This window comes from Dendronephthya gigantea, unplaced genomic scaffold (assembly GCF_004324835.1).
Source record: "Dendronephthya gigantea isolate DGI-Jeju-01 unplaced genomic scaffold, DenGig_1.0 000023F, whole genome shotgun sequence".
Taxonomy (NCBI): domain Eukaryota; kingdom Metazoa; phylum Cnidaria; class Anthozoa; order Malacalcyonacea; family Nephtheidae; genus Dendronephthya; species Dendronephthya gigantea.
This window is the reverse complement of record NW_021163033.1, coordinates 1,941,016-1,966,787: the sequence shown is the minus strand read 5'-3', so window position 1 is coordinate 1,966,787 and position 25,772 is coordinate 1,941,016. Positions and strand designations below refer to the sequence as shown.

The window sequence follows — 25,772 nt, the reverse complement described above, 5'->3', positions numbered from 1 at the left end:
TATAGATTGGAATCAGTTTGGCTTTCTTCCACTTGTTGGGAAATATACCATATATATATATATATATATATATATATATATATATATATATATATATATATATATATATATATATATATATATATATATATATATATATATATATATATATATATATATATATATTATCACAGCATTGTCAAAGTTATAGCAGCTTTTGAAAACTGAAAAATTCGTAAGAATCGCGTCGCGTTGGCAAATCGCGTCCGGTGTGTCAGTCTTTAGTAGGGCTGTGTAAAACCCCGCCGTTCCACTTCTAATATATATATATATATATATATATATATATATATATATATATATATATATATATATATATATATATTAAATACACTCTGTGTTTCACGTTTCTTCTGAAACGATCATCATACTATAAATATGTATTTAGAATCATATATGAGTACGGTGCTCGATTAACCAAAGTATACAGCTAATAAGACGTTATAAAAAACATATATGATTTTATTCTGACTACAAATTTGTTTCGTATAACAAGCAGTGCTTGCCACACTTATCACGTGAATCTAAATGTCGTGGAGATGGGGATGATTGTAGTTCAAATTATAGTTGTAGCCACTCTTATGTAAGGCATCTTGGTATGGGGGACAAGCGGAGTTGAATTACTTTAACGATGGACATATTGGAGCGAGTTGCCTGGTTTCATGTATGGTTTAAATGAAGAGGTTCTCAGGTGAAACGTGACATCTAGGTAATTGGCACATTTTTTGTTGGCTTCCATCGTTATCTTTAGCTTATGATCAACAAAAACACGGCAGATGTTGATTGAATTTTATTCTCGTCTTATGTATGTATATATACATATATAATTGCCGTAAAAGTCAATTTACCTTGCATGACCTCTAAGGCAAACCACAACCGGAAGACGTCAACTGCAAACTGCGATTCGATCACAAAGTTGGCCTTCATGTTTTCTGAATTGCATATGTTCATTTTTCAATTTTGTTATCCATAATTATAGTAGGTGCATGAGACGTTACACATTGGATACACGGATTGGAGAAAGCCGTAATTTGTTAACTTTGCTTTCGTCGTATAAATTTAATGCTTGAAAGTTCATGAGATTATATAATTATTTTTAAAGCAAACGTTAAGACCATAACATTTACCGATTGTTTGCTAATCACCAGGTAGATAATTTATTTCATAACAAATCAGTGCATGGTAGCGAATTTTTGCTGCAAAGCATTAAACTATAAAAACTCCTTATGTGGCACAAACAATGAAATTCCTTAATCGATTCCTTCTTAGGAATCCAGGAAGAAAACAAGTTGTACAATTATAAAATCGTGTTTATTTCCGTCTTCACTAGCTGTAAGGTATATTACGTATAAAATATTTTAGCTCGAATTTATTATACTCTCTTGATCTGGCAATGTGTTGGTAATAACCAAAGGAGTACTCCTCTATGAGCACATGTCAACAACGTTGATGGGCTTTGAGAAAAGTTTCACATTTCACAACTTTCGCCAGGGTATAGCTTTAATGTTCATGATAGCATCGTCAATTTTTTATGTGACAAAAACAAAATAAAACTCTATATTCTTACCTGTATAAGGTCACTTAAATATGTCCTCTAGATAATTCCTTTCACCTGAATTTTGGATTGTGTTGAAAAACTATTGCAAGCACAAGCGAAACATGCTCCCTCAATGAACGCACAAAATACGAGAGTGCTTATCACAAATTTGAAGCCTTTTCCTCATTGATAAAGGCCGTTTCCAACTAGGCGAATTTCCTCCCATAGGGCGTTGCGAAACACAAATTTCGACACTGCAATTGGTTAGCGAGAAATATCGTTCCGAAAATATTTCCACTAGCCAATCACATGGCCAAATTTGTTATTTGATTGATTGAAAAACGGACTTAATGCCTGTGACGATGATAAGCAGGAAGCCTACAACTCCCTCTTCAGATTTATTAGCGGCTAGAGAAATGATTTTCGCTCATTGACTCCTTAGAGATGGAGTAGCGACTATAACGAACAGATTCATCCTGCAAGCACAAAATGTATTTGTGGACATATTTTTTCCCTTTCTTTTTCCTTCTGTTTTACTTGACAGATGCTGTGACGTATTTAGAAATATATCCAGGACAGCAATGTAGCTATAACTATGACCTGGAAGTCCATACCCATCGCGGAGAAAGGTCAACCAAAGAATTGAACATTAAAATCAACGCTAAGGTATGGAATTTTAAGAACCTTTAGTTTATTGTATATGCAGTGTGTTAAATATACAGTAGCGTTTTATGCTGTGCTACTATTTGCCTTTCTTTCTTGTCCCTGGGGTGTTATTTACTACAAATAATAATATTCAATGTCCGATAACAGCTTCCTTTGAATAAAATTTAAGAATGGAAGCTTTTGAGTAAACAACGTATGGTTTAGTTGTTGTCATGGACATGTTGCCTTTCATTGTCATATTAAAGCATTCGATAAAATATTATAGTATAATCAACCTACCTTCTTTGCATGGTACTTTCATTGTTAATACTTTCTGGTTTTAATGACCAGTCAAAGTATTGCTGAATTATATCTATTTTAGTATAAAAGTTCTGAACTTGTATTACGTCTATTGCTAATTAAAAAAAATGATCGCACTATCCCGATATAACGTACAATTTTAACTATTAAATAAGCAGAATCGATAAAAAAGGCGTTATGATAGAAGAGCAATTGATAAAGTGTAATTTATGTGATACCAAACATTGTGTGCGGGTGTTTATTATGAATTCTTTTTAACAAGACTTTGTCATAAGTGAATCTGGGTCAAGTGAATACATAAAGAGTCTCAAGTAAATTATACATTAATTATTATATTAAAAATCTCGACTATCGCGATAACGATATAAATAATTTTTTATATACACGCGTAAAAATACGCAGGTTAACGTTGTTATAAAAACAGGAGTGAACAATGTTGTGCTGCCTGTGAACAGTATTGTTAACAATGTTGTTAGGCCATAAATACGGTTGCAGCTTGTTGCAACATTACATCAACATTGATTATTTAACAAGGTTCAACAACATTGTTAACAATACTGTTCATGGGGTGCAGCATAACATTGTTCACCCCTGTTGCGACAACCTGATCAATTTTTTGCCTTGTATAATATTTCTGTGTAATAATGTTTCCGTGTTCCTGTCACGCTTTCCGTGTAATAATGTTTCCGTGTTCCTGTCACGCTTTCCCTTCAAGACAAAGAGTCCAAAATTCAAAGAGAGTTCAAGTTTCCTGCCTTTTGTTCAGTTAACAAATAGAGCACTTAAAACATCAACCTTGGCTGTCATAAATTCCATGCTGTTCCATATTTGGAATTATGCGAGACTATATAATCATTATTTTTATAATGCGGTCATATTATTTTAATAGCTTTAAAAAGTCATTGTGCCATACCTGTGGTTTATATAGTCTATTTTTTAATAGCATTGATTATCATCCACGACTGCAACGCTTGTTATCATTAGGACAACCGAAATCCTGAATCTGCCGAGTTAGTAGCTATACCTTTTTTAGAAATTTTGCTACTGAAATTTGGGAAAAACCGTAAAAAAGTCCGGGCCATTTCATGCGTCTCTCTAATTCAAGACAGAGATTTACAGTTTGTGTCGGTATTTTTCTAGAACGTCCTGTCTTTTGTTTACTTCTTTAGGGGGAAACATTTAAGGACTAAAGAACATTCACTTCCTTCAGCTCTATCTTTTTTGCTATATATATTAATATATATATATATATATATATATACACCCATTTGCAAAAACGTTGGCCGCAGATAGATAGATAGATAGATACTCAAAGTCTAATTAGAATTGCATATGATTACATTTGCATGGGATTTCAATCACATTACACAACATATGCAATTCTAATTAGATTTCGAGTATCTATCTATATATCTATCCGCGGCCAACGTTTTTGCAATCGGGTGTATATATATATATATATATATATATATATATATATATATATATATATATATATATATATATATATATATATATATATATGAAATATATGATGTAGACATGTCCGGTATTATATGACAATACTATTACAAAAGAGACTTCAACTTCTGCGGACATAAAATTTTTTATATTAAAATAATTAAAAACGTTTCGCTATTTACAGCTTCATCAGTTTGATGATGAAGCTGTAAATAGCGAAACGTTTTTAATTATTTTAATATAAAAAATTTTATGTCCGCAGAAGTTGAAGTCTCTTTTGTAATAGTATTGTCATATATATATATATATATAATATAATATATATATATATATAATATATATTATAATATATATAATATATATATATATATGTTTACTTGGAGTTGTATCTGGTTTAAAACAATTTATTAAAAAGATTCTAGATTAAAAAGTATTAAATTTTCGGTAGCTAACTGCTACCTTCATCAGAGTTCTAATGTTCAAGCAGTATAGACAGACTATTATATAGTGTCACTATCCTTGCATGATTGAATAATTGGTATGTAAATTTGAGGAAAATGTTTATGCTCATCCACTGATCTTTTGTCCAAAACCGAGTGCAATGACTCAAGGAAGAGTCTTTTGTTTGTGTTATGCACTTTCTTTTCCAAAATCCTAGCATTCTCCATTGACACTTCATGACCGGTACTTTCTGCATGGTCTTTAATCGCTGACTTAATCTCTCGTCGTACGCCAGGTTTATGCTCAGCCCATCTCGATTTCCATGATCTTTTACTCTCGCCGATATAAGTGAATTGACAATCTGGGCATTCAAACTTATATACAATGCCTTTTATTTCAGAATCTAATTGTTTATCTTTAGGTTTCCCAAGTATATCACCCAAATTTTGCATAGGTTTATATGCCGTACGTACGCCAGCGGTGTGTAGGACTCGTTTGATTTGTTCGGATACCCCTCTTACATATGGGATGCTTGTGAAACAAGTGGCATTACTAGATGTAGATGGAGCTTGAGTTGGTTGACTGGAATGGTCAATGAATTTGTTAGGGTAACCATTAAGTATAAGTTCTTTTTTAACTCGTTCTCGCTCATTTTTTCTATTCAAGGTGGTTGAGGGAATATTATCAGCCCGGTCAAATAGACTTTTGACAACGGCTCGTTTGTTTTGAATAGGATTGTGTGAATTGAATGACAAGTATTTATTTGTATTTATAAAGGCATTGTATATAAGTTTGAATGCCCAGATTGTCAATTCACTTATATCGGCGAGAGTAAAAGATCATGGAAATCGAGATGGGCTGAGCATAAACCTGGCGTACGACGAGAGACTAAGTCAGCGATTAAAGACCATGCAGAAAGTACCGGTCATGAAGTGTCAATGGAGAATGCTAGGATTTTGGAAAAGAAAGTGCATAACACAAACAAAAGACTCTTCCTTGAGTCATTGCACTCGGTTTTGGACAAAAGATCAGTGAATGAGCATAAACATTTTCCTCAAATTTACATATTAATTATTCAATCATGCAAGGATAGTGACACTATATAATAGTCTGTCTATACTGCTTGAACATTAGAACTCTGATGAAGGTAGCAGTTAGCTACCGAAAATTTAGTACTTTTTAATCTAGAATCTTTTTAATAAATTGTTTTAAACCAGATACAACTCCAAGTAAACATGTTTTCAACTGGTTGCCTAAACAGCATATATATATATATCTATCTATATATATATATATATATATATATATATATATATATATATATATATATATATATATATATACATACATATTAGGAAAATGCAATCACGAATGTATTTAATCCGGAATAGAAGTCAACCAACGAAATTAAATTTTGACACACTTAACAGTGGTGAGAACATTGAAAAAGTCTTTAATAAAATACATATAAGGTACTAACGCTCGGAACCGACGTTTCGATGACATCTCGCCATCATTAGAGAGCTTTAGATTTGACTACGGCTCCCGCTACCGCTACGAGATTCATCACATTGACGTGATATTCGTGATACTTCGTACTGACGTAGCCGTCGCTCATCTGACTACGGCATTTTAAGAAAACTTCGTAGTCCTCACTACGTTAGTAGCGAGGTTCAGATTTGACCTCCACTACCACTACCGCTACCTTTAGCTGACCTATTTAGCATGTGATTGGTTAATCAGGTAGACTGGTCGCATTTGATTGGTTTATTTCCCATAAGGTCTCGGTAGTGGTAGTGGAAGTCAAATCTGAGCCTCGCTATTTAAAAGGACAGGACAACTTATGGAAATTTAGATTTTATGGAAATATGGAAGTTATAAACATAAAAGCAAAACAATAGTCTATTGTTCTAGATCTTTCAAGTGAATATAATAATGTCTTATATTATATAATAAGTAAATACTTCAGCACGTATTAAGTCTGATTGAACGTTAAGTGAACGTTTGCTTATATGTTTATGTTTATAACTTAATGTAAATTTCCATAAGTTATCCTGTCCTTGACAGTGATGGCAAGATGTCATCGAAACGTCGGTTCCGAGCGTTAGTTTTTCCATTAAATTTAGTAAAATACTCACGTAAACAAACAACCACAGGTATAGACACAGAGGAGAGATTGACAGAAGCTCGATTCGCGGCTCCACGCGTCCCCACTCATTTACCAACGCACGCGCTAGTAAGAGTTTACACCTGATTCTTTTCTGGTAAGCTCCGAGCACATTTTTGATAAGGTAAAATGAAATTTTTGCCAGTAAAAATGCAATTTAAATAAATTTAACCACTTTGGCTAAAATGTTCCAAACGTCTTTTTTGTAGTGTAAGGTAAGTGCTAAAATATATTTTCTTTAGAAAATATAATATATATGCTTGGTGAAAATTTGATCAAAAAAATTTGAAAAAGGACTGAAAAAGTATGTAATCGAACAACAACTCTGCTTGAGAAGTAAAGATACAAAATTATGAATGTTTTCAGTGAGTCCAAACGCTCTGCCCACTAGTTCACAAACAATAAAAAAGCAGCTCTGACAACGTTTTACGTTCGCAAACACAATTTGACAATTCGTGTACAAATATGGCAGTCGACAAGGCTAATCAGATCGTACTGACAAAACGAGGATTTTAATATTGGTTTTAAAAAAAGCACGAACAGTTAAACCCAACAAAACAAACAACTTACCGTTAATCTCCAAAATTTTAGTCTAAAATGAAGATCATCCGATCCAGTTTCATAAAAAATCAATTTTTCACCTTTCGAACAGCGTTTTCTCTATATTTTTGTATTGAAGAAGCTTACCAGAAGAGAATCAGGTGGTTGCATGGCGCATGACGCGGACTTGGCAAAACTCGGGGCACTGGTTTCAACATAAAATCGGAAGTCGAGTCTCTGTCATGCATATCTCCTCTGTGGTATAGACGCATAAAACAAACCTAATTGAAACGAAATTCCATAGCAACAAAAATTCATGAAATTATAGGTAATACGAGAAATATGTACTGCATGAGTAGTTTAGTGGCGAATATTGTATAGTTGCCTAAACATTTTAGTATTGTCTCTTATAAATTCTCATGTAGTGTGTTTAAGATGAAAGTTCTATTCGGGATTATCTATTATACTTTATTTCATATAGTATCGGCTGGAAACGTGCCGCAATTTAACCACGTGTAAAAGTTATAATCTTATATACCTTAGTAATGATTCAATTGCTCTTGAGAGACATACTATGAGCCAAAATCAGACACAACTGATGCACATTCTTTGTGTAGGAGAATTGGTCATATAGGGGTGAAGTACTCTAGATTAGCATACTGTACTGTTGTACATCCCAAAAGACTCATTAAGGCCTTATGCTTTCCTCCTGTGCGGGATCTACAGGGTGTCCCCAAAAAAACGAACTATTGAAATCACTCATTTTTAAAATTTGAATGCCGTGTGCACGAATTTTAGCCCGTGGGGATTTAATGCAACTCAGTGAAATGCTAAATGCTTTGTGTTGCTAGAGAAAGGGGACATGTCGAAGGTCATGGTGATTGAGATGCACATTTAAATATTGTTAATAAATATCATTTTCGCGTACGAGCAAATTTTACTGCGTCATATGCATGCATAAAAATGCAAAATGGCAAACATTTACACACTTGTGGGTCCCAACAGAGTGCTTAGGCATTCAAACTCTAACAATTACATTGTTATGGGTGATTTCAATAGTTTTCTTTTTTTTGGGACATCCTGTATAAGCCCCACTAGGAGAGACTGAATGCCCTATAGGGGTGATAATTCCCAATAGAGCCCTGCTAGAAGGGTCGCGACCCCATCTAACATCAACCTGAACCACGAAGTCATAATCCCCTTGGCCAGTCCCTACGATTCGACTGAATATATATACATTAAGGTCATTTGAGTCTATGGGCCTGAAGGTGATCATTGGGAGCACTTCAACCCCACATGACCATTTTATTTATTACTACCAAGCTGAAAATAAATACAACAAAATACCGGTGCATGTTTTACATATGAGATTTTAATACGTCCTGAGGTATGGTAGCAGTGTCCTCCAATGTTCGCATTGTTTCTATATAAGATATCCGTGACGTAGGTGCTTCCAGTGTTCTCCTTCTTACCAGTGCATATCCCGACTAAATGGTGTCGGTGGGTGGGTAAAAGTTTCGCAGCTTTGTAAACCCGTAGTGTGCCTCGTTGGAACTTTAGAACACAGTGAACACAGTGACTTTCGGCAAGCATGCATTATCTTTTGTGTTCATATTCCTGGTTTTTGATTGGTTAAATTCATGTCAAATTACGCAGGTAATATTCTGATTGGTTGTAGGAATTTTGTGTCATCTGCTGTGCACGTGCAGCAAAGATGAATACGAAGTAACCTTTGATATTTCAGACCTAATATAAACTGGATGACCTTTCATCACCATCGGCCGCATATTTTAGTTGTGATAGCCTGAAACGCAATTTAACCACATGTAAAAGTTATAATCTTATATACCTTATAAGATTAATGTGTATATAGCACTACACGGCGTTTTCACCTGGAACAAAAACATACAGATAGACCAGCCCTTCCGATATAACAAAAAATGTTGATATTTAAGTTAATGAGTTCACGGCAACCAGGTATATAATCCATCAACTTCATGATCATCATCTTCATGAAGACACTAGACCAGAGTGTCGAAACGTTGGGTCGTGAAAGTTAATCTTTGTGTGGTGATTACTTTCATTTATTAAAACCAGAGTAGAGATAATTACCACTGAAATGTTGATATATCCATGCAGCGTTCTGTGCCGTTCTCTTGGTAAGCTCCGCACAATAATTGAACGCGAAATTCGCGCGCAAAATCAGGTACAAAGTTAACGCATGTATTATATATATTCCCACCTTTTGCTTCAGCTCATCCAGCTAATTATTTGGTAGGTGGCTTTTTGAAGTAGCCTTTGCAACTCTTAAGCCGTATTGAAAACTAAAAGTACCCTCCAAATTATACTGCATAAAGTAACCTTATTGCAAATTTTTAGGTAAACTTGGAAGTGCTTGACCGTTACATGACAGAAAACGATGGTTACGTCACCAAACTTGAATTACGTCATCCGCGCGTCATTCGTTCAAAAGGTGGACGAACAATAAAGCACGTGGTTGACCACAATCTGGAGAAAAAACTATCCCGGCCATTTTTCTTCGTTCAAAGTCGTAAAGGAGAAGTAACTCATGTGTTTTATCCACATGATGATTCCGAAGATCTCATCGGAATGAAGAAAGGTGAAAAAATCGCCCGCTTCACAATAGTAGCGCTACCAGCTATTTGGCTGGGCAGCACATAGTAAACAAATTTTGAAAAAAGAATTATTTTCTTTAGCGAATAATTTTATTTCTTCATTGCTAGTGCTTCATAGTTAGGTATTTAGGAATTAAGGTTAGCGTGCGATATGGAGTTACATAGATATAAAAGGAGAGAAAAGATTAAACTAGTCTTACCCGTAGAATATCGCAACAACGCAGTAAAGTCGCGTGCGTCCGTGTGTCCTATATATATTAGCTGAGGAATAACAGATCAATGTTATTTACCTTTCGTCGGTAGGCATGATTGGAGGCATAGAAGTCTATTGTGATACGTTTATTTTCCCGTTCAGGATTCCTTTTATTTCAGCTTTTTTTAACATCCCAACCTTCCTGTGCTATGTGCAGAGATTTCTTTCACCTGAAAATACTATTACGTCTATTACTTATTGTAGAAATTCTTTTTAACTCTCTTCAGGTGTCGTTAGTGCTTTTCATTTGAAACTCCATCCTGATTTGAAGATTATGTCATTCAACAACAAGGAGGAAGACGATTCTGGTATCCACGTGACTTACTATGACGTCAACTATCGCAACACCACTCACAGTAACTTCACAAAACAATGGAGCGGTAATGATTATCTTAAACACGCAGATGGACGACCCGTGGAAGGCAAAAAACATGTGAAAAGCCGCTACGACGCCGCTGTAAAAATTGAGGACAATGTCATCAAATCTGTGAAAAGAACTCATTTCTCCCAGTTGCATAATGAGAAGCACTTCAAACGACCACTGACTAACCCTGATTTTCAAAAACAACCGAATTTAAGTATCAAAGCCTCTGGAGAGAGCAAGCTGGACATGTTAAGTTGTTCACAAAAACCTCCACGTAGGGAAAGGTCCGTAGGGGACGAAAGTCTGGTCACCATGTTGGCTGATCTCAAACAAGACAGTCTAACTCACGCAGACTTCCATCGCCTGCATTGGTCGAAGATTGGCAATCCTGAAAAGCCCACCCGGACATTTTACGAGCTGCTGCGTTGTAATTCTGATATCTCCGTCAAAAAACACGAACTATTGCAATGTATTAAAGAACTTCATTATCTTGCCCGAACAGACAACGAAACTTATCGAACCATAGCCGAACTTACGTTGTCTAGATCTCATCAGAATTTCTCAACGTGGTCCGGGTTAGTTGGAGCTTTGGTTGTGAAAGGAGACTATGAAACCCAGAAAGCTTTATCCCAGGCACTTTTGTCTGAATATCCCCGGCCTTTGAGTGATAGAGAACATTCAATACTTCTCGAGGCAGTATTCTTCATCCCGCTCGGACCTCTGTACCCGGAACTTTTACAAGCTCTGCTTTCTCTGCATAAAAATAATAGCAAAAGTGAGGAGGTGACAGTTCGTGCGATGCTGGTCATGTCTGGGCTGGTTCGCCGAGTACACGAGGCTGGCTACAACAGGTCGCTATCTGATGACATTGCGCAATATCTACACCAGAGTTTTAAGACTCATCCCGCGCGAGTGCATGACGATGAAAGCGAGTCACGCGAGACATATCTTCGTAACCATATATGGGCCTTTGGCAACCTCGGCCATTCTTCATCCTTGAATACAATTGTTCGTTATTTGGACCACGACAGCTCTGGAATCCGTTACTCCGCTGTCTCTGCGTTGCGCAACCTACCATTTAAAGACACTGAACATCATTTACTGAGAGCTTTGAAACATGACGAACACGTGACTGTGAAAGCTGGCGTGATTGAAGTGTTTCTAGAACGAAGACAGAACATTTCAGACGACATGCGTGAAGGTATCGAAGATGCTCTTTGGTCCGCTAAGGAAGGTGACGAACTTGACTCGAAGATTACAGAGTTTCTGGACAAGCATGGTGATCAGTCACACCACACAATAAAAAAACTACGTAAGCGAAGAGCAGCCATAAAGAGGAAGAAAAGAGCGCTCATACCAGCATTGAAACCGAAAGAGTTTTCTTTGGGACCTAGGCGCGAGTGGAAGAAAGGCTTTGGAGGAAGCAAAGCTGGGGCCGAAGCTATGATGAGGTTTGTTTTGTATTCAGGCAATGCTGAAGTTTTTGAAATTAGTTTCAAGATAAAATTAGAATGTCCAGAGGTTACATAACTTCTTTATAGAGTTAAGATTTGATATTAGTTTCTAGAGCTAATTTCTTCAAAAGAAACTTTTGAAAAAACACCGTTTGCCTGTTCAATTTAGCAAATATTACAATCATATGTATACTATTGATTTGTATTTGATCAGCTAATCCGGGAATCACGTAGCGACTCTAGTGTAAAATGAAATTGCTGCGCACTAAACTCTTTTTCTCGCGTCCTTTATTACAAAGTGCGTACGGCACTTTTGCCAACACTCACTCTCGTTTGACCATAGCCTTAATTATGTTGATAATATCTTTTATAGTTTAGTAAATCAAGTGAGATTACAGATCGGGCTATTTGGGGGAAAGTTTGAGGTAGACGTGGATAATTTAGCACTTCTTCGCGCTCACGTGTTCGTATGGAGTTATGAAGTCCTACGCGGTAAAGCGGCTTTCAAAATGTCGGCGCGGTTTAAGAACGACATCCCTAAAGACCTAATCCACACGATTTCCGACACGGCCGACGATATTCTTGCTGCTGCCGATTCCATAACCAGCATATTTACCAAACACATTCAAAACTTTATTGACAAATTGAAAAACTATGTGCCTTTGGACTCAGATGCTTTTTTAGGATTCATCACAAAAGCTGCTGAGTTTCTGAAGCGTTCTGTTCAGGCTACACGCTTCGGGCGATATTTCAGTCAAATTGCAAGATTTGTTAAAGATGCATCACGTACTAACGGGCTTTGGCAAAACATTGCTTCGTTGGTCAAAAAGCTTTCACAAAATCTGAAGCACCTAAATCTTTTATCAAATGGTCCATTTGAAGAAGGATCTAAATTTTTGAACAGAATCATGGTTTCCCTTTCTAAGATCGCCTCTGAGCTTCCTCAGGATGTCACGAAGAATTTCAACATCAAGGACTTTCTGAAACACATCTCCGGCCGTTTTGATTCGATTGGAGATGCTGCGAAGGATTATTTCAGGAAAATAAGCCGTAAAATTCCGGATAACTTTTTGGGAATGTTGCATTTTAAAACCACCCTCCGTTTTCTAGTATCTTTGGATAAGTTTAAAACCGTCACGATGCGCCTAATAAATTTTGGAAATACTCTTCTTGAAATGCTGTCTGTGTTCCGAGGCATAATAAAAATTGAATTACCCAGGCCTAGCCTTCCAGAATTTGGTCCAATTAGTCAAAATCACCGTTTCGACTTCGGTTTATCATACGATTGGAGGGTGAAATTTAGTTTTAAGATCAATTTCTCCGGAGAAGATTTCCAAAAACTTCGAAATTTTTTCCGTTATTTGGGAAGAATTTTTCGACATATGGACGGCCAGAATATTGACTTGCAAAAGATTTTCCGCGATTTCCTACCTAGTGTGAGAAACGAATTGAAATCAATAGACGCGGATCTTGTACGGGATACAAAAGTCTTGAATGTTGCGCTGTGGTTTCAAGAAATTATGAAAAAGTTTGACACCATTTTGGGGCAGCAAGATAGAAAACTCTTAAACTTTAGTAACACAGTCACATTCCTAGAGGAATTAGGAAAGGAAGTTGCGAAGTTTTCGAAAAAAACGCTTAACAAGGTTTGCAAATTTCAAGGATTTATGTCGCAGTCAGCTGTAAAATTAGAAGAATTTGGACTAGATTTGGAACATGAGACAGTAGCTGCGATCGGACGAGTCAAAGACGAAACCCAATTGGTTATATCAGAAATTTTTAACGTTACTTCATTTGTGGATCGAACCATAAATAATCTTCAGATAGATCTCTCGGACATGGCAAAGAAATTTGTAAATCAATTTTTAACAAAGTTGGAATCTTCGCTTGAAAATGTGAAGGAACTGGCCGAAAACGTTGCTGAGTTCACAACCGAAAAAGCGGCAGGATTTTGCCACAAAAGCGCAGATTTCTCCGGCGAAATTCTGGACAATATCCAATCAGAAGCCGAAAATGCCGTTAAAGAACTAGCTGATTTTATTACCAGCAATTCCCATGGTATCACTGATTTTATAAGTCAGTTCAAAACTGTCGTCACTAACGTAGAAAATTGGCAAAGAAAAAACTTGCAGAAGCGATTGGGAAAGTTTGCTCTAGTGGCAGAGACGCTCGACGAATTCTTATCCTTGCTCAAAAACGAAAACAATTTCTACGCGGAAGTTTACAAGGTTTCCAAGAATATTAAAGATGTTTTAAAGTACCTAATAAAATTTCCGGAACACGCCGATAAAGCCCGTCAGGCCGCCGATAAGGTGAACGACTTCGCCTCGAACGCTGCACTTTGGGAAGCCGAAATGAAGAAACTTAACATAGGAAAAAAATTCAAATTAGACTTTGACGAAAAGTTGCGAAATCTCTGCAACGAGTTCCACACACTTGCTCAAGATTCTGTAAGAAAAATCCAAGGAGATACCTTCTTCAGGAAGTTTCGAAACTTTGTAACGAAAGAAACAGACGCTTTAATTTCTAGGGCAGTTGGCAAATTAAACTTGTTAAAAGAACCGTTAACGCGTGTTCAGGGCGTTATGGAGAAGATTTCAGAGTCTGTAAGTGAAGTCGAGGCTGTCTTGATAGCTATGAAACCATTTTCTAAACACTTTTCCCCGATTCTGAAAGAAGTATCTGAACTACCAAACTGTTCTGAAATCGCGTTTATTTTTGATGATGCTGTTGCAAAATACAGTCAAGGTGCCAAGGCCTTCGGTAAACAAGCTTATGACGAGTATAAGGATTTGCGGTCGGAGGTCAAAGCATTCCTAGAACTCTTACCCGACGAGTGGGAGAGTCTGAGTCTACGGAATTGTGTGAACGGAGGAACGTGTTTGACCGAGGCGTTCACGAAACAAGCTCAAGGTATCTCGAAGAAGATTAAAACTTTGCAGAGGAAACTTGATAGAAAAGAATTGTTTGAAAGTTTGGAACCGTACAGAGTTTCCGTGGAGGAGGTCTCGCGCATCGTAGAAAAAGTGAAAAATATTTCATTAATGGTGAAGGAGTATTCTTTCAATGACGAAGTGATGAAAATTATGGATTTGGCCCGCAGGATAACTGGGAAATATTTCGGCGAGAAAGAACGTCAGGTTTGAAAATTTTTGCTCCTTTCTTTTGTCTTGTCCGTACAGTGATATAGCATTGCATACCGTCCTATGTCATACTTTGCAACCAAAACGTTTGTAATTATGGCAATATTTGTATGCCTACAATTCCTACAAGGGTAAGGTTTCAAATTTGTCGAATTACGATGTGTAATTGTAAGGGGGGGAAATGGCCAAATTAAATCTTGTTGGCGCAACTAAGTGGGCATGAAATAGATAACTTAGGAACACTTAGGGCCCCATGAGAAACAAATCCTAACTGTTAAAACACTTCTATACTTTCTATTGAATAAGTGAAGTGTGTAACTCCGCCATAAAATGCATACTTTAGGTCAGACAAACATCCTAATACTTAATTACCAAAATATTTCTGCTGTTTCCTCACATCTTTTCATCCATAGCTTGTCAAGGATAAGAAAAAAACTGTTGAAGACTTTCTTGAGAAAGTCAGAAGCCTGGCTCACCACGTGAAAAAAGCGGATGATACTAAAGAAAAAATAGAAAAACTTGTCGAAGAAGTATTTGGTAAACTAAAAAGCATCTATTCCGACAATATTAAACTCTTTCAAGACAACATAAAAGTTGTTCAAGAAATGTTAAGCTTGTCGTATGTCTTCAGTAAAAAATTAAACTTGTTCAACTCGAGTTTCCAAGCCGTTGACAGAGTGGTTGGGGTTATGACGTCCTTCACTGAAGATGCTCAAAATATCGTGAGTCCGTTAGAGGGGACGGTATTAGATTTTCTTTCGAAGTCTGATGATTTTATGGACATTTTTTCTGGCAAACTCAAAAACTACGGCGAAAAAGTGGAAAAGACCTCTAAAGCTGTGAACGCCTTTCTCGATAAAATTATCTCATTTTTGAATACGATTCAAATACGCCAGAAAGGATTAAATACCCGGGATTATAAACCCTGGAACAAATACGCGTACTGCTCAAAGGAAGTGTGCCTCAGATTAATCCGAAGGTCAACAAATCTTTATCTCAATACCGTTTTCTTATGGAAATATCCGCATTTAAATGACCTGTCGTCGTTTTCCAAAACAGGAAAGTGGCTTGTTCCTGGGCTTTTTGATGACTACAAAGTGCGGGGTATTGCACCACTGTCCAATAATGAAATGTTACTGGGCATGCGCGGCGTCGCGGCAAACACTAAGAAAGCTTCTCTGTTGGTTGTGGTTGACATAGGGTCGTCAAGTACTAAAATATCAAAAATCATTCAACTTCAACAAGACGGCCAGCCTTTCATAGGCGACATGGGAGGCGTTGCTGTGGTCAAAGATACCTTAATTTGGATCACAAGTGAAAGTAGTTTGTATGCTGTAAGGGTATCAGAGGTTCATAATAGCATGTCAACCAGTGGCCCTTCTATCATTAATATTTCGAAAACAAAGTTACTTCTGCATCAAGCAACAACCCTGTCTTACGACAGTCGAGACAGTCAAATCTGGGTTGTCGACGCTTTTCGAAATAATGTCCACTCCTATGATGTAAGTCCATTTGGTGATGTGTTATTACTTAAAAAAACAATCAAAACAGGAAAACATACACGCGGGTTTGCGATTGTAAGACAATTTGGTGTAAAGTACGCTGCCGTGGCTAAGTGCGCGCTGGTTGCTGGTCTCCAGTGTAAGTTGGAATTCCATAGTGTCGACAGGGGCGTTTTAGGCGAATCAACCATCCATAGAGTTGTACGAACACCCACTGGCCTGGAAGCCGTCCAAACCGTAGACTCAGAGCACCTGGTCACCGCATTTTCAAGTGGAACGTTTTCTGAACAAGAAAAGATCGAGCGAATCGGCGGCGATTTTGAAGATAGGTTTTTTAAGTTTAAATTACCGATTCTTTCAACGGGCTTTGGTATCACAGAGAACTGCGTCTTCCTTAAAGTGGGCGGGGATTATATTATACCTGCTAAGCGCCTTTTTCCCATTGGTGAACGGCATTGTGGGAAGCGCCGAAAGCGTAGCGCTTTGGAAAAAGTCTTGGATGCTGATGTATACACCAAGGAACTTGAGGGACATAAGAGGGTACGGCGACAAACGACCGAAAGCGTTTCTTGTATTAAGAACGTTGAAGGTGTGCTGAAAAAAGGTTCGTGGTTTGTGTCTTGTAGTTTAATGCCTCATAAATGCGGTTGTGCGCCTATGTTTCTTTCCCTAGAAATTATATATTTTTCATAAAACTACCTGATGAAATGTTTTTTAAGTGAAATAAGGCAATTACTCAAACTTTCATAAGGTAGTTGTTAAGCGAAGTTTTAAAGTGTGTAGTTAACATTTGTATGTGTTTGCTGTTTGCTGTTTGCTGCTAAAGTTAATTGGTAGATTATTCCATGCATAAGTTCCACAGAATAGGAAGTTTGTTCCGTCGAGTGTTTGTTAGGTTTATCAAAAATAGGCTTGTGTCTGTTGCTACGAATTTGGTAATTTTCATTGTCACGTAGTTTAAATATAATAGTAAGGCGCATTACGTTTGACTCTTTAGACTAATAGGCATGTTATTTTAGAGTTGATGCACAAGTAAAAACAAGAACGAAAAGAGCAGTCAGTTCAAACATGGCTTTGTTTTTTAGGTACATTACCGCTCGCTGAAGTCAATTACTTTATAATAGTTTACGGGATACCAATCACACTTTATTTCGGCGCAGAGGCCTCTTACAATGTGAACTACAGAATCTCGCTTTGCCTACGCGAGAAAGAAATTCGCTTTGGAATCATCCCAGGTGTGTCGCTGTCCGTATACGCAGGGGCAAAGGTGGATTTATTTCTCGTAGCAGCGGGTGTGACGGTGGAGGCAAAACTACTGGAAACTTACCTTATCCCCGAAATTGCTGTGCGCATCGATAAATGGCCGTTACGTGCATGTCTGGAACTCAAAATGCAAATGACACCGTTGACTATTCGCATCTACCTTTGGTACCAGCTCAGACTGCGTGTAGAAGTTCGATTGAAAAAATGGTTCAGAATTCGCGTTGAACTCCGTTGGGGTCGAAAGAAAACGTTTGCAGAGTGGAGCTGGTCGTCTCCTTCTATACACAAGACCCTATTCAGTAACTGCCAACGTGATGTGGACAAGACACCCCCCGGTGTAGGATCATGCAGCGCAAAGCAGGTCGGAAGTAAGAAATATTTTGTTCAATGGCATGGCTTCACTGAAGACACGAATATTCAAAATTACGTCGTCCTTATCGGCTCTATAAGGGGATCAGGTGATGACTATTATTTAATCCACGAGAAACGACAGAGTCTGCTAGTTCAAGATCTCCGTATTATGCATGGTCGCTCTGTCTACATCTCAGTATACGCCCGTAATAGTGTAGGTTTGAAAAGTCCATTCGCGCATTGCCCTGTTTTCACTGCCAAGCGGAGACCGCCGATCATAACGTTTGTTCACGATGGTGAAGCATCGGAAGATATTGACTACCAAACGGATGCGACAAGCCTCGCTGTTAAGTACGGTCTTGCAGGGGCATTTGCAGATTTGGCGAGCGTCAAATGGGGAATATCTTCGTCTTCAAAATGTACTTTGTCCGAAGACGAGGCTGATGTACTTAGTATGCGAGAGATTGGAGAGAGTTACACCATCAAAAAGACCGGACTTGAGCTTACCAGTGGAAAAATGTATTACACTCGTATATATGTTGTGAGCCTCTTGGGATTAGCAAGTGTAGCTTGCAGTGATGGCATAACCGTAGATACCACTCCACCAGTACCACGTAACTTCACTGTGGGAAAAGATGGTACAGGATACATACCTTCAGTGGGGAGAATCTTTGGCAAATTCCAACATTTCTTGGACTCTGAAAGTCCTATGATGCGCTACGAGTGGAAGCTTATTGATGAAGAAACTGGAAATGAAGTCGTAGCTTTTAAAACCATACCGCTGTATCAAAAGTCACCGTTGCTTGACAGCTTAAGCTTGATTGCCGGGAAAAAGTACACTTCTGTCCTTAAAGGTACCAATGCCGCTGGCTTATATTCGACGGTAAACATGTCAGGTGTTATTCCTGATGATACAGTTCCAGAATGCAATGGTCCACCGGATGACGTCATAAGTCTCAATGACTTTATAGACAAAGATTTTGTCCGACAGCTTACCAACCTAACTGTCATGTTTTCGTGTTATGACGATGAAAGTGGTATCCAGTCTATTCGCGCCGCCGTGGGAACTTACCCAGGTGGAGATGACGTCTACGCGTTTGTCGACATCGGAGAGCTCACGAATAGGATGTCTGATGACTTGATCACCACGTGGGTGGCTTTCAACGACATAAATGTTACGTCATTGGTTCGGTATTACGTTACGATCAAAGTTCGAAATAACGTAGGTTTCGTAAAGACAATGTCTTCGGATGGAATACTTGTTGATACGACAGAACCGACGGTGTTATCTAGCTACATTAGAGATGGATATCAAGGGATAGACAAAAGATATACCTCAGGATTTGATATTTTTCCAGCTCACTGGGAAAACGCATTCGCTGATGCCGAAAGCGGAATCGGAGAATACTTTGTAGGTCTGGGAACGAGTCCGGGAACAGATGACCAGACAGCTTTCAGAGGCAATGGTGTGAAAACGCAAGTCGTGATAAGTAGTGGCGCTTTAAAAAGTGGCGTAACATACTATGTGACGGTAATAGCATGTAACAAAGTGGGAATGTGTGTGAATGGTACCAGCAATGGGGCTATGGTTGATTTCATACCACCCAACCCTGGCACTGCAATCGCTGGTCATAATGGACCGCCTCTCGAAATCACATGGATCAACAAAGGAGCATGGGCCCGCTGGCAGTGGTGTCCAGCGGACAAAGCCAAACAAGAATTTGGAGCCGACACTTGCGATTCGTTGAGCTTCTACGATAAACACTCTGGAATCAAACAATTTGGGTTGTCTGTATTTTCGTACGATACTGCTGAATTATTGGTTCCCGTCAAGACCGTGGGCCGTGTTGTAATTAGTGGTCTACACGTGGTAATGCCAAATGGTGTATTCTCAGTGGTTGTTGAAGCCGAAGATCGTGCTGGAGTGCGCTCAAATGCGATATCAGAATCATTTATTGTTGATACAACCCCTCCCCAATTAGTGAAGCTTCACCATGGTAACGAGAACCAACCAGTCAGATACAAGCGCGCCCAAAATCATGTGTTCTCGGCTTACTTCGAGATGATCGAAGATATATCTGCTGTAGCTCGGTACAGCCTTGGAGTGTCATCGTATCCCGGAGGTGACGATGTGATACCGTTTGTAACCCACGAACCTAATGTTACATCGAATGTGATTCGTGTTAATTGGACAGCTACAATCACAACCACTTTAAAGAACGGACGAAAGTATTACATTTCCGTGAAGGCAATCAATTCTGCCGGACTATTAATAGTTGCTTCGTCGCCGCCATTGATTTTCGATAATAAAGCTCCTTTAGTTGCGCGCGTTCTCGACGGTTGGGGCACGCAAGATGCTCGGTATCATTCATTTGCGACTATTTTCCGAATGCATTGGCAAGGTATCGAAGACTCTTCTGGCATTGATGAAACAAAAGTATGCCTAAGTTCCACCAAAGAAACCTATAATTGTGATATCCATCCTCTGGTGAAAATTCCAAACTCTTTACTCTCCTACTCATTCACAAATATCAACCTTCAATCAGGAACAAACTGCTACGCACTGCTGCAGCTTAAAGATAATGCAGGCAACCTTGGTAACTACTGGACGGATGGCGTCCTTGTTGATACAAGTCCACCTGTAAGCGGGCGAGTCACGGACGGGCAAAACCGGGAAGACGTAACTTACCAACGTGAAACCAACATACTGCATGCAAGTTGGAGCGGCTTTTATGACAACGAAACTTCGATTCACCATTATGAGTTGGGCTTCGGCACTTCAGAAAATATTTCAGACATTCAACCCTTCACTGATGTTGGCTTGGTCACCTCGTCGGCGAGTTCAAACCTTCTTGTCTCAGAATTAAGAAATGGGGTCAAATATTATGCTAGAGTTGTTGGATTTAACACGTTAGGAATTCCCAGCAAGATCGCAACTTCGAGTGGGGTACTAATCGACTCCACACCGCCTACTTTTTTGTTACCAGTTTCCGACGGGGTCTACCCATACCCTGAACTTAACTATATAACGCAAGAGTCCTGGTTGGCTGTTAGTTGGACATGTGATGATACAGACAGTGGGTTGATGTACACATTTGTCGGGTTTGGAACTCAGCCTGGAGATGTGGATGTCGCAAGCTATCAGCGTGTGCTTCCATACCAATCTTCGTATACTCTGAAAAATATTTCTCTCTCCCATGGCTATAGATATTTCGCCACCGTGAAATGCATTAACCGAGTTGGTCTACAAAACTCGCTGTCTAGCGATGGCGTTACAGTAGATTCTACGCCACCGTTGCTAGGTTATCTAAATGACGGAACCAGTGCTTACAAAGATGTTGACTATATTGGTATTGGCCCTCACGTGACTGCAAGCTGGAAATTTATCGACGCAGAAAGTCATGTCACCAGGTACGCAATATCCATCCTTCAGAGTAAAAATGGCAAACGAGTCGTTGGTCCGTCGGAAGTACCCGGAAATAAGCGGAGCGTGCAGATTGCTTTGGGGGGGAACGAGTTGAAACATGGTCAGAGGTATGTTTTTTCAGTGACGGCTCAAAACGGCGCTGGGCTCAATACGACCGGAGTGAGCGATGGTTTCGTGGTGGATGGTTCGGCACCAATATGTAAAGATGTATATGGCGTGTCTATCGCTGGAACTAAGACTGTTTTTATTGGCCAGACAAGGAAGCTTGCAGTCCATTTCGAATGCGGTGACAATGAGACAGGAATTAACGAGTATCATTTTGCTGTTAAAGACCTCAATACTTCTCAATATATTCTTCCATTTCATAAAATACGAGGTATCTCGGCGCTCTCGTCCCTTGCGGTCGTAGACGGGGCTGGTAAACAAATCTTCAAACTTAAGAATGGCGGACACTATCAAATTGGCCTTCGCGCCACAAACATGGTAAAGCTAGCGAGGGAGTACTGGGCACCAGGAGTAATAGTCGATACTACTCCCCCCGTATTTAGTAAAGTTGCAGCCGCGTATCGAGTGGAGAACAAAAGTATTGAAATTACTTGGAAATTGGATGATGATGAAAGTGGCGTAAAAACCCTGTCATGGTGTCTAAATACATCACCCGATGTCGAAAACCCTAGAAACTTCACTAAAATTTCGCATAATTCTTCAAAACTTGTCATTTCTGGGATTCCATTCAAACTCGGCCAGACCTACTATGTTTACTTCAAAGCGTCAAACAAAGCTGGTCGATTTACATTGTTTGTGTCTGACGGTGTCGTGGTTGATCGTACCCCTCCTTCCACCGGTCGAGTGTCGGCCAATTTCGCAGTGCCTTCGAATTACGATGGTAATCCGAACACAACCGACGGCGCTTCGTTCACAGTGAAGTGGAGTGGTTTTGTCGATCAAGAGAGTGGCGTGAAGACGTACGCCTGGGCAATAGGTTCATCTGGTGAAAAGACCAAACTGCTGGGGAATGTGTTTTACACGAAAATCAAGTTTACAGGTTAATATTCTTATGTCGTTTTTTGAATTGATTCAGTTCTTGTTTTGGATCTATTAGCAATACTAATAGGGGTTGTGAGATTTTCCATCATAAGAAAATACATGATCCAAAGAAGACATAGTCTAAGTAGTCAATAGGGATATTGTATGGAAACTCAGTCATAGTGTTTGTTAATGCAAAATTGTACTTAATGAAGAAAGTCGATATTTTCGCATAGTGAACTAATCATCTAACGTCGAAGATTGAAATATTAGTAAGGCAAATTTCAGATGATTTGTCGTCGGTGTAGCGGTGTCAACATCAAATTCTAGCTCATTTTACACGATTTGAATTTCCCTGATTGTTTCTGCTAAATATGTCTCTATTGGCTCTGCTAACAGTTTGTCGAATTCTCGGAAATTTTTCCCCTAAGAAACACTAAATGATTGTTTTGTCTTTAATTTTATAATTTTCTAACAGGTAGTATAAATGGGTATATTATAAGTGGCCAAACTGTTTACACTAACACAACTTACTGCGTATGCATACGGGTGACTAATGGCGCTGGGCTATCCGCTACAAGTTGCTCAAATAAAATATTGGTGAAATTGGGCAAGCTGACTGCTGGTGTGATATTCGACGGACCGTTGGCGCAGGACATCGACTTCCAACTCGACGATAAAGCTGTGTGGCTTCATTGGGCAGGATTTAAGGACCCTGTGTACAGCTTAGGGCATTATGCATGGTGTTACGGGCCGTTCACAACCGCTGAGCAGTTAAATTGCTCGACATCATTAGCTCGGGTAGACCCTCCTCTCAAAACATCCACACATCAGTTCCATAATATCTCCTTACTTCCTGGTCAGCGGTACGGCTTTGAAGTGCAAGCGTCAAACGAAAGGGGCAAAACTGTATCGGCTGTATCTGATGGCTTCACTGTCGATCGAACAGGACCTTTGGCTGAAGGTATTCAAGTCGGCGGGTCGCGTGGTACAAAAGTAATTTATATATTTGATGTTACTCCACCGATAATCTCATGGACAATGAATGAACGGGAAAGCGGAATAAAAGAATATCACTTTGGCATCGGCGGTTCACCCAAATCCGATGACTTATACTCCTTCACTAAACTGGATGGAAGTCAACATTCGATGAACCTCGCAGAAATTAACTTTAATTTCAATCATGGGGTTTCGTTCTACATCACAGTTATCGGAGTGAATGTGCTAGGGCTGGAAACGAGTATGACGTCACCGCAAATTATCGTCGATTGGTTGCCGCCAACGCCTGGCGTAGTTCGCGATGGAAATGGCACGAGTGATGTAGATTTTCAAGCGAATACTAATCACGTCTCGGCGACATGGAGTGAGTTCCTTGACCCGGAAAGCGATGTGGTGGAATACATGTACTGTGTTGGCACTGCGCCAGGTAAATAAACATAATTTTGCTTTGCATGGCTGAGACGTGTGGCTTTACATGAATGAGAATAATTTTTTTTGTTAATCCTCCAGAATCTAGACTTCACTTTGAAAACAAGACTCAAATTCAAAATTCTTGTCCATTTTATTGTTTTGCAGATTCTTGCGACGTTACCAACCAAACCTCAGTCAATTTGAACCTTCACGCAACGGCGCAAGTAAGCCTTAAGGAAGGCGATACTTACTTTGTCACAGTAACTGCCATTAATGGAGCCGGATTATCAACAACCTCGTCTTCAAACGGTTTCGCCGTTGACACCACTCCCCCCGTAATTGAGGGCTTCTCAGCAACTTCCGTTCATACCGTTGAACTGAATGTGACAAATAGTACTGATTTTGTCGTCACAAGTATTCTAACAACTCCTTCCAAGATTTCAGCCACCTGGGACGAGGTGTACGACCTGGAAAGTGAAGTCAAAAGTGCCACCCTTTGTGCAACTACGATTAAGGATGATTGTGATTTGGTGTCAGAGAAATCTGTGGAACCTGCCTCTAAGAGTCCTAGTCTTAATTTCCCCAAACCTCTTCAAACTGGGACGGTGTTTATGCTTAAGCTTATTGTAGAAAATAAAGCAGGATTAGTGAACATTGCTTATTCAAGTAGCATATTGGTAGACAGCACTCCGCCTTTGAAAGGAACGGTCACAATTGGCAACGAGAATGCTTTGGTCTTCTTACAAGAAGGACAGTTTCTTCGTGCTTCGTGGCAAGGATTTGCAGATCCCGAGAGCAAGATTAATATGTATGAGTGGAAGGTTTGCTCAGCAAGTCAGAGATCAAAATGTGTATCCGAGTTTTTGAATGCAAGGTTGAAGACAAGTCTTATCCTAAGAGGCGTTGGAATTGATCCGGGCACGGAGTATAATCTTGTCATCAGGGCATCAAACCACGCCGAACTAGAAACAACAGCAGTTTCGAATCCGTTCATTCTCGATAAAACGCCGCCCGAATCCGGCATGGTGTTTGATGGGGATACGTATTTGAAGGATGAAGTGTATCAGAGTTCATTTGAACAACTTTCTGTAAGTTGGAAAGGTTTTCAAGACAAAGAAAGTGGGATTATCCGCTATGAGGTCTGCATTGGGTCCAACTCTGGTCTCTGCGATGTTTATAGGTTTCAAGATGTCGGCTTGACTACCACAGCCTTGATAAATAATCTTAATCTCACACATAATGAGACATACTATACAACTGTCAGAGCCGTGAACGGAGCTGGGCAAACCAGTTTTGCAACTTCTAATGGGATATTTATAGACCGGACGCCTCCTGTGGGTGGGAGTCTTCGTGATGGAGATAGTTCAGATATCGATGTCACATTGTATGATTCCCACGTTAGTTGCAACTGGGACGAATTCCACGATGTAGAAACTCGAGTTTTGAAATACGTCATTTGCGCAGGCACAGTTAAAGGGTCATGTGATATACTACCTTTGACCACAGTGAACAATGGACTCGCGTTATATTTACAGTTTAAGCCAGCTTTAAGTTCTGGGGTAATTGTATATTCTACGCTTAGAGTTTATAACAAGGCTGGTGGGCTGACGGAGGTCTATTCAGATGGATTGTTAGTGGACAGTACACCGCCTTATCCAGGATATGTAAGTGTCTTTTTATATACGTGTGATTTTACAGTCCCCCCTTGGTCCGATGTTAGTGCAGTAAGAACTTATCATAGGAACCTATGTTAGCTTATTTCAGCGTTACTGTCATTCATGCTAAAGGTAAA

General features: G+C 39.1%; 1 protein-coding gene across 3 annotated transcripts in view; it reads left to right on the top strand.

The window, feature by feature from the left end:
* Positions 1-375: 375 nt before the first annotated feature.
* LOC114522645 overlaps positions 376-25,772 on the top strand; it is a 34,751-nt gene continuing 9,354 nt past the window's right edge. For 2 of the 3 annotated variants that reach the window (XM_028543377.1, XM_028543375.1), the window contains exons 1-8: positions 376-2,242; positions 9,531-9,771; positions 10,268-11,855; positions 12,232-14,998; positions 15,415-17,107; positions 17,589-22,589; positions 23,049-23,996; positions 24,146-25,644. In XM_028543377.1, the coding sequence (XP_028399178.1) occupies positions 2,066-2,242; positions 9,531-9,771; positions 10,268-11,855; positions 12,232-14,998; positions 15,415-17,107; positions 17,589-22,589; positions 23,049-23,996; positions 24,146-25,644 (13,914 nt within the window). In that variant the 5' untranslated portion in view covers positions 376-2,065. The remainder of the gene's footprint in view (positions 2,243-9,530; positions 9,772-10,267; positions 11,856-12,231; positions 14,999-15,414; positions 17,108-17,588; positions 22,590-23,048; positions 23,997-24,145; positions 25,645-25,772) is intronic. The other variant, XM_028543376.1, reaches the window with a different exon arrangement.